Raw genomic sequence first — 10,041 nt, forward strand, 5'->3', positions numbered from 1 at the left:
AACTGGACAGATTTCCAGTCCATCACAGGGACAACTGGACAGGTCTCAAGTCCATCACAAGGCCTGGTAAAGACCACATGATGTTTATCATGTTCATTAAAAGCAAAAATACTTGACTTGAGAGAGGGTGGACTCTGTTTGTCTTTTCACTGTATATCCTGTACATAAAAAGATTTGATACAGGATATTGTGGGGACTCCTGCCTTTGCTGCATGATATTCATATCATACCATGAACAATAAATGTGTCCAAGCTGATGAATGGATAGTCCTATGCCTGTTTTACTTTAATTATTTTTCTTCTTCCTTTTCAAAAACTGTTCAAAACAAGAAGGTGTTGCATAGAAACTTTTCTGTGATGTTATATCCATACATGATAATCAGGGCTTTGAAGAGGAAGTCCATCCATCCATCCATCCATTTTCTTTACCCGCTTATTCCATTTTGGGTCACGGGGGTCACTGGTGCCCATGTCCAGCAATCACTGTGCGAAGGGCGGTGTACTCCCTGGACAGGTCTCCAGTCCATCACAGGGACACATAGAGACAAATGAGACAAACAACCATTCACTCTCTCATTCACACCTAGGGACAATTTAGAGTTACCAATCAGCCTAACATGCATGTTTTTGGTCTGTGGGAGGAAACCGGAGCACCCGGAGAAAACCCACGCATGCACGGAGAGAACATGCAAACTCCACCCAGAAAGGCCCCCGGACCGGGGTTTGAACCAGGGACCTGCTCACTGAGAGGCAGCAGCTCTACCAGTTGTGCCACTGTGCTGCCCTGAAGAGGAAGTAATCTAGGTCAATCTATTTTTTGCTTCTCATTTGTAAGCACAGCGTCTGAGGAAGTGCAGAAACTGGTTCATACCCAGAAGACAACATGAATATAACCAACTGTGTTCTTCCCAACAAGCAATTATTTCAGCATCGCATCCTGCCTGCACTTTACATCTTGGTGTTCATCGTTGGACTGGTAGCTAATGGATGGGGACTGAAGTCTTTGCTGCACAACTGGAAGAAACTGGGGGATGTCAATGTCTTCATTCTCAACCTTGGACTTGCCGACATTTTGTATCTGCTGACACTTCCTTTTCTGGTGGTGTACTACTTAAAAGGAAATGTGTGGATCTTTGGAGGTGTTTTCTGCAAGGTAACAAGATTCTGCTTCAACCTGAATTTGTACTGCAGCATCGGCTTCCTCACTTGTATAAGTGTGTACAGATACCTGGCCATTGTCCATCCAATGAGAGTGATGGGAAGGATAACTGTGTCTCACTCTGTGATCATCTCAGCCATGGTTTGGATCCTGGCGAGTGTTCAAAGTCTTCCAGACATGTTTTTCCCCAAAACTTCTGGAAAGAAGAGTAAATGTTTTGACAGCACCTCTCAAGAATATATTGAAGAATACCTGAAGTACAGTCTTGGATGGACTCTGACTGGATTTTGCATACCATTCCTCATCACACTGGGCTGCTATGGACACATGATTTGTGTTCTCCGTCGCAAACGTACAGTTGACAAGATCCTAAAGCAAAGAAGCTTGAGGTTGTTGTTCATTTTGATTCTTCTCTTCTCAGTTTGTTATACACCCCACTATGTGTTAAAGAATGTCAGCCTTTATTCAAGAGTTTTGATCAAGCAGAAAATATGCAGTTATTGGGATTCTAGGGTGTTCAGTGCTCATCAGATCGGTCGTGGTCTTGTTTGTCTGAACAGTGCTCTGAATCCTCTGGTTTACCTCCATGTAAATGAGCACATTACTGCTCAGCTCAGGCAGCTGCTCCAGAGAGTTCGATCAACCTTCCATCAGCTGTTTTGAGTCTAAATCAGCTGTTGAACCTGTGGCACAAACAGGTGAAGGTGAAGTTAAACATTTTTTAAAAGACTTTAAGTTGAAATCACAGCAAGAGGTTTAAATAATCTACATTAAAAATGACGGTTATATTTTCATTATCTCTTTTATTAATTCTTGCATTCTTCACACTTTTTGGTAATGCAAACACATTCTAGAAACTTTGCAAACAAGCACGCCATTCAGCTGAATGGTTTTCTGTCATTGTTGACTTTGTTAACAGAGTTGTGACGCGTTTGCCTGTTGACACACGTGTGTTCGTTTTTCTTCACTTTTCAGTTTTTTATTTGTTAAAAAAGTTTGACACATCCAATAAAGTTTCTACTTCATGATTGTGTCCCACTTGTTGTTGATTCTTCACAAAAAATTAAAATTTTATATCTTTATGTTTGAAGCCTGAAATGTGGCAAAAGGTTGAAAAGTTCAAGGGGGCCGAATACTTTCGCAATGCACTGTACATAAAAGCCAGTTAGTAAAGTTCTCTATCTAAGGAATCCAGCAGACAAGATGAATCTTGGCTTCATCACAGTCTCCCATCCTGAGCAAGCACAGTGGCAACAGTGGAAAGAAAAACTCCCTTTTAAAAGGAAGAAACCTCCAGCAGAACCAGGCTCAGGACAAGCGGCCATATGCTTTGACCGGCTGGTTGAGAGGACAGGAAGGAGAGACAGACGAACACAGAATGGCAGGTCCAGGTATAGGTCCAGGTGTACCTGAAAGACAAAAAAACACATGTTAATTATAGAAAAAATAATTACAAATGTTGAGCAGAGTGAGTAAAGACAGTAGTAGAGTGAAAAGTGTGGTCAGTTTGTCCTCCAGCAGTCTAAGCCTATAGCAGCATAACTAAGGGACAGCTCAGGAAACCCAAGCCGACCCTAACTATAGGATTGAAATTGAAAATATGACTCAAACATTGGGACAAATTTGAGTCTCCAATAGTCTGTTGAGTCACTACTTTAATCCACCATGTGCTTTAGATTCCACTAACCAAGCAAAAAAAACAAAAAAAAAAAAAAAAAAAAGTTTTGTTCAAGAGAACCAAATATTAAAAGATGTGTAAATGTCATCATCAATTTTGATGTGAAATCTGTGTTCTATTTGAATTTTAAGATAAAGACGTATGTCTTTATCTGATAAAACAAATCTATGTTTGTTTCTGTTCTATTTAATCTTTTAATATTTTTAAAACACACTCCTAATAAATCATGCTATGGACACATCTGTAATTTTACGGACAAGCACTTACACAGAATATATAAAATTATGCTTGGACTTGTTGCTTGTCTTGATTGTTTGTCTATTTGTGTTACATACCCTGTTGTGCACAGGTGCTTTTTTCAACATGTTTCGATATACACAACAGTTCTATTTCGTATAAGCTTCGCCCTTTAAGGCTGTCGCTGATGGGTTTATCCCGTTATGCGAAGCATTGCACTGAAAAATTTAGTCCACGCCCACTTGCTGTGTGGGCCCCACCCGGTCCATATAAAATACGTTAAGGGTGGGTAATCGGCTCCCATTTTTCTTCAGCGAGCTAATAGCACTGTCAGAAGAATGAAGAAGGAAAGTTGTGTAGATGACCAACCTTTGTTAAGAATGCTTGGCCCGTCACGTCGACCTCCGGTCGTCCCGGTGAGCTCTCCTCCCCGAGGAGAAGCTGACAAGCAATCTTGTTTCAAGGTAAGTGCTGAGGAGTATTTCTCAGTGACAGGTCGCTACACGCTGGACAACGCAATCTTGTAATTTTCCTCTTATCGCCGACCCTCGGAGCGAATCGGATGGTTCCTCCAGGACAGGCAGCGTCAACAGCGGCCCTCCGCAGCTCATTCCCTCCTGGAGAGCGTAGTGTCGGTGGAGGGGGGCTGAGCGAATGCTCACCTCATCCCACCTCGTTTCGCATCGGCGATCACACCTCTCCCGGCCGACGGCACCCTCTGGGGTTGCCCGCGTAACCCAAGAGTGGCTGACATGAAGGGACCTTTTTTACGTCCCGCGCCTTTTCCCGCCAGTTCGGATGATCCGGCGGGAGGGTTCTTTTTTTAGGCTCCTTTTCCGGCTCACCGTCCTGACCCCATCTGGCCTTGTTTTTTCCCAACAGCATGTCCTACGGGACAAGGCCACAGCCGGCTTTCCTGGTAGATTGGGGGGCCGGTCTCCACAGCCCGCGCCCATCACTAGAGCAGAGGGGTTTCACCGAGCGGTTTTTTCCGTCAGTGCCCCCTGGAGCCGAGCCTGATGGAGGTTTCATCAGAGCAAGATGTCCAGGTGGACCAGCGTCCCGCGACTCCGGTTAGCGTAACCCAGACAGTGACACCGATCTTCGACTGAACTCACCAGCATGTGCGTTCCAGACAGCCGCAGCGAACAACACGTTACGCTGTTGGCGTACATGTTCAGAGGCGGGAGGGGACAACGCTCTGTCTGCAGGGCAGCTGACGTCATCCCCAACCGGTGCACCTCTTTGCTGTCTGCCGGCCCGCATCGCAGCTGGAGGACAGAGTTTTTTAGCGTTTCTCAGAGACCGCCAACAGATGGCGCTCTAGGACAACAAATGGCAGAGCAAATGACAGTTTTGGCAGAGAATGTGTGTAGGTGACACGAGTTTGGAGTAAAACATCATTTAATGATGAAAGTGTCTATTTTTCAACCTGTCTGTCAGCTCAGATGATCTGACAGTGGCTTTTTCTCACTTCCTCTACACGAAATGAGCCGGTGGCAAGACGGTTCCACGGCCGTCTCGCTGAGCTTCAGCCCATCCGTCAGAGACCGGCCCTCTTCATCCCGGCAACAGAGTGTCCAACGTTTTTCCCAGAGATCCCCAGCAGACGGCGCCCTGGGCCAACGAATCCCAGAGCTCATGGGAGAAAAGATTCAGAATGATGGTCTACGGCGGGTGTGTGTAAATATGACACAAATGTTGAAAAAAACATAATTCAATGATCAAGTGTCTGTTTCTAGCCAGTCTGTAAGCTCGGATGGACTCACAGCGGCTGCGCACACACCCTCCACACACATAACAAGACGGTGTCTTTAATGAGGGTTTTTTAAACTCACCACTGCTCCAAGACATGACGAGACGCTCACACGTCACAATGGTAAGCGAAATAACTCGTTGTCAACCCGAGCTGCATGATCCTCACCCAAGCGGTGTCAAACATGCACTCACGCGACGCAAACAGCCTTCACCCAAACGGCGTTGCGTTGATGATGGTGCACACACAACTCCCCGGCGTTCACCGGCCCACATCGGCATAAATGTAGGACCGCAGGTCGGGTCGGTGGAGGACCTCGCTCTCAGTGAGAGCGACACACGCCGCATCAAAGCAAATGCGTGCCGCCGCGGCGCGGGTAGCCTTCATCCACCGCATCTCAGTGCTCGGCCGCTCATAGCAGCATAAGCGTGAGACAGCTGAGCGAACCCAGTGACGAACCTTGCTTCCAGTGAGAGCGGCGCGCGTCCCACCAGAGAAAACGTGTGCTCCCTCGGGGCTCGCAGCCTTCACTCAAACAGCACGGCGTAGATGAAGTCGCACTCACTGCTTCGCAGCGCTCGCCTACTCATGGCGGCATAGATGCAAGATCTCAAAGCGAACCCAGCACAGGACACTGCACGCGGCAGGAGCGACACGCGTTTCACCACAGTGACGTCAAACGCGCGGCCCCACGGTGTCATCAGCTGTCACACACTTCGCCTCAACACACACTGGCCCACCTAGACATGAAGGTTGGTCCGCAGTTCGAACAAAGCACACGGGCGCGTTCAGAGCCTTTTCGAGGAAGCCTCGCCTTGGGTCACGCGGAAAACATTCCTGCGACACAAGACAGCGGTCGAGGCGTCGGACTGGATGACATCCGTACAAAACATGACGCATCACTTAAATGCACGTCCACTCTAGGAACGTTACGCGGAGTGACTAAAAACATGCTCGCCAGACAGATGGATGGCCAGGGTGTTATGCAAAGGTTACACGTTGTAGTTGCAACCCGACCCCCTCCGTTCGGAGGAATTTTAGAGATGGTCTTGTCATCACCAGACCAAATCTCATCCCTAAATGCAGAAGTCCAAGAGCTTCTGATAAAAGAAGTAATCTCCAGAGTTCCCAACGGAGAGAAAAACACAGGGTTTTACTCACATTACTTCTTGGTTCCCAAACGGACCGGAGGAACAAGACCCCCTTTTTTTTTTGGATCTGTCAGTTTTTCAACAAGGCGATCATGGACAGACCGTTTCACATGTTGACAACCAGACAGCTGTTGGACAACATCCAGAGAAACGATTGGTCTGTTTTCCGTCAACCTGAAAGATGCTTATTTTCACATACCGATCATCCCAAAACACAGAAAATTCCTGTGTTTCTCCTTCCAAGGGATGAAGTATCAGTACAACAGGCTGCCGTTTGGTTATTCCCTCACGCCTCGTACGTCCTCAAAGTGTGTGGAGACGGCCCTGCAACCGTTGCACAGGGCAGGGATGAGAGTCTTGTTTTACCTGGACGACCTGCTACTATTGTCACGCTCCAGACAGGAAGCAGTGATGCAGGCTCAGGTGTTGACATCACACCTGTTAAATCTGAGATTCGCTATAAATTGGAAGAAAAGCTTGATTTTCCCGGCCCAGACAATTGTTTATCTGGGAGTGGAGCTAAACTCAACCACCATGAGGGCTCATTTATCACAAACGAGAATCGACACTTTAAAAGACCAGCTCCGTCACGTAAGACCTGGCAAAGTGGTAACAGCTGTTTCCATCATGAAGCTGTTAGGAATGATGTCATCAGCTCACACAGTTGTCCCGCTGGGTTTATTACACATGAGACGCCTCCAGAGGTGGTTTGCGCGTCTGCGTGTGGACCCAGTAAAACAAAAGAGACGGATGATCACTGTTCCTCCCTCCATGAGGGCAGACCTCCGACACTGGGTAAACGCCCTGGATCTGTCGGAGGGAGCCCCTGTCAGCAGACCCATGTCACACGTGCCAGTCTTCATGGATGCGTCGCTGTCAGGCTGGGGGGTGACATGCCTATCTCAAGCAGTAGGGGCGCTGTGGCCCCATCACACATCTGCCCACATAAATGTTTTGGAGTGTCGCATGGTGCTGAACGTGATTCAACACTTTGCTCCTGTGCTGCAGAATCAACACGTTTTGATTCACACAGACAACAAGGTGACTGCTGCGTACATAAACCGGCAGGGGGGTGTGCGCTCAGCCCAGATGTTACACATTGCGCGAAAACTACTGTGTTGGACTCACCAAAATCTGCTCTCCATCAGAGCAGTTTACATACCTGGTGTTCTGAACAAAGGGGCAGATGTGATGTCCAGGGGTGGTCCACGTCACGGGGACTGGACTCTCCATCCAGACCTGATGACTCAGACGTGGCAGAAATTTGGCAAAGCATCTGTGGACCTAATTGCGACACGAGAAAACGCTCAGTGTCAACTATGGTTTTATCTGAGCTCACGAGACGAACCACCGCTGGGGGTGGATGCGTTTGCCCACAGCCCATGGCCCAAAACGCTTCTGTACGCGTTTCCTCCACCTCCTCTGATTTTACGGTTCCTGAACCGAGTTCAGGAGGAGGGATTGACAGCTCTCCTGGTGGCCCCCGAGCGCGTGAACGCACTATGGTTCCCAGTCCTGCAACGCCTGCTGTCGGGGCACCCGTGGGAACTGCCGTGGATGGAGGATGCTCTCCTCCAGGCAGGAGGACCGATCAGGAATTACCCAGAGATAGGCCAGCACCTGTGGCCTGGCCGCTGAGCGGATCCGCTTAGAGAGGATGGGTCTCCCACAGGATGTAGTGCGCACAATCCAGGATTCACGTGCTGCATCTACCATAGCGCTGTACACATCAAAGTGAACAGCTTTTCAGCGCTGGTGTACAGAGAAAGGTGTAGAGACCACCTCATGTCCACTAGGTGGCATGTTGTCCTTTCTGCAACAGCTGATGGACAGAAATTTGGCGACCGGCACAATTAAAACATACGCTGCAGCCATCTCTGCCTGCCACGAAGGGCTTGGAGACAGAACAGCTTTTAATCATCCGCTGATGAAGCGTTTTCTAAAAGGTGTACAAAGACGCAAGCCTGTTTCACACCCACTTGCTCCACAGTGGGTTTTTAACACTGGTCCTGCAAGCCCTGATCAAAGCTCCATTTGAGCCTCTGGATCAGGTTCCACTTAAATTCTTGTCTCTTAAAACAGCCCTGCTGTTGGATTTAACATCTGCTAAGAGGGTGAGTGATTATCTGCCTTCTCTGTCGCTCCGTCATGTCTCAGAATCAGGCTGATGGCAGCTCAGCTGATATGAGAACAACTCCAGCTTTATGCCTAAAACATCACAAGCTCTTTTAAATCAAGGGTGATATCGTTGGAGGGGCTTTCCCTCCCCCCCCCACAAGTCAGAAGAAGAAGCGTTTTTCCATCTTCTCTGTCCGGTGCGGGCGTTGACATGTTACATAGCACGCACAGCTGCAATGCGTCAAATTCAACATGTGTTGTGCCTTATAGAGATGCAGGTCGCCCGTTATCCACCCAGCACCTGTCACACTGGCTGTGTGAGGCCTTTTCTGAAGCCTACAGAGCATCAGATTTAGAGCCTCCTGTCAACCTCAGGGCACACTCGATCAGGGGTGTTGCGTCTTCGACTGCTTTGCATAATGATATGACAATGCAGGATATTTGCACTGCGGCCGCGTGGTCAACACCCTGCTCATTTATTCACTTTTATCTACGTGATGTGACGGCCTGTTCCACGACACATTCTGTCCTTAGTGTTTTACAGAATGAATATTGTTGTTTCATGGAACTCTGTTTAATTCACATCTGTCTGCATGCATTACAGTGTGAGATGTTGTTATCAGTCACAAGTTGTGATTGTTATTTTGGTTCTATTGTTACTAATCAGTTCATTTGATTAATAATCAGTTCTCCTGTTATTATTAATCTGTTCATACTGTTCAGCCGTAACCGGTTGGCTCATAGCTCTTTTCAGCATATTTTCCCTCTCCGTTGATTTTTTTCCGGGGTGTTCATGCATTCAGAACGCATAGTTACACAACATGCGTCTGTGCATGGCACACATAATTACGCAATGCGTAATTACGCACATGGGGAGCTGAATGACAAGACGTTTTTTGGGCAAGCTTCTGCTTCATACAGTGTTCAAATGGACCCAGTGAGGCGAGGACCACATCTGCTTCACCCTTAACCCATCAGCAACAGCCTTAAAGGGGGAAGCTTATACGAAATAGAATGTTGGTTACGTACTGTACCCCCAGATTCTATGAGTATAAGCGTAGCCCTTTAAGCATCGGGCCTCACTGGCTCCTAAATGGCTGAAGAAAAGTTATTTGGGAGCCAATTACCCGCTCTTAACGTAATTTATATGGACCGGGTGGGGTCCACACAGCAGATGGGCGTGGACAAATTTTTTCAGTGTAATGCTTCACATAACTGGATAAACCCATCAGCGACAGCCTTAAAGGGCTACGCTTATACTCATAGAATCTGGGGTTAGAATACGTAACCAACGTTTTCGCTGCCTGCTTATACACTATGCTTCCATAATCCATTACTGATCTTATCAGAGCAACATAAATCTTTTTTAGATTGATTTTATCTGCCCCCCAATCTAGTCTTGTTAAACACCTCATCAAATTCACAACTTTTTTACATTTTCCCTTGTAGATGAACAGATGCTGGGATATATTCATCATTTAACGCGGGTTCCTCATTTTTCTGGACTGAATAAAACGTGCATTGAATTTAAGGAAATGCAAAGTGAGACGTCATTTATATTTGACCCATCAAAATGAATGCGGTCATTTATTTACAGAATCAAATTTAACATCAAACATTTACATTAATTTGGCAAATTATGAAAATAACAATATAAGCAATCAATCAGGAAAAATCATACGGCCATGATTTTTCCGTTGCTGCACCACAGACATTTATAAACTGTACAACTATGATCTTTTACCCACACGGATGTGAATAAGCACTTTACACAGACATTTTCTAAATATCTGGGAGAATTTCTACTTGATAGAAAGTTAAAGATGAAAGAAGTTAAAGGGAGTAAGATTGAATGGGAGGGGAGGAATGTTCACCAGAACCGACACTCTCCATCAGAAGCCCAGCTCTCCTTCGGTACGCTTGGTAGGAAACTTGATCCATT

The 10,041-nt window shown here is 46.8% G+C and overlaps 1 protein-coding gene across 1 annotated transcript; it reads left to right on the forward strand.

Annotated features, from left to right (window-relative positions):
• The first annotated feature begins 883 nt into the window (after positions 1-883).
• On the forward strand, positions 884-1,822 carry si:dkey-78k11.9 (P2Y purinoceptor 1). Its single transcript, XM_037683873.1, has one exon. The coding sequence runs from the start codon at positions 884-886 to the stop codon at positions 1,820-1,822; it is 939 nt and encodes a 312-aa protein (XP_037539801.1).
• Positions 1,823-10,041: the final 8,219 nt, after the last annotated feature.

Source organism: Nematolebias whitei, chromosome 11 (assembly GCF_014905685.2).
Source record: "Nematolebias whitei isolate Nwh7 chromosome 11, NemWhi1, whole genome shotgun sequence".
NCBI lineage: Eukaryota > Metazoa > Chordata > Actinopteri > Cyprinodontiformes > Rivulidae > Nematolebias > Nematolebias whitei.

Coding starts and splice junctions, on each gene's coding strand:
- si:dkey-78k11.9 (XM_037683873.1), top strand. CDS start 884: ATGAATATAACCAACTGTGTTCTTCCCAACAAGCAATTATTTCAGCAT.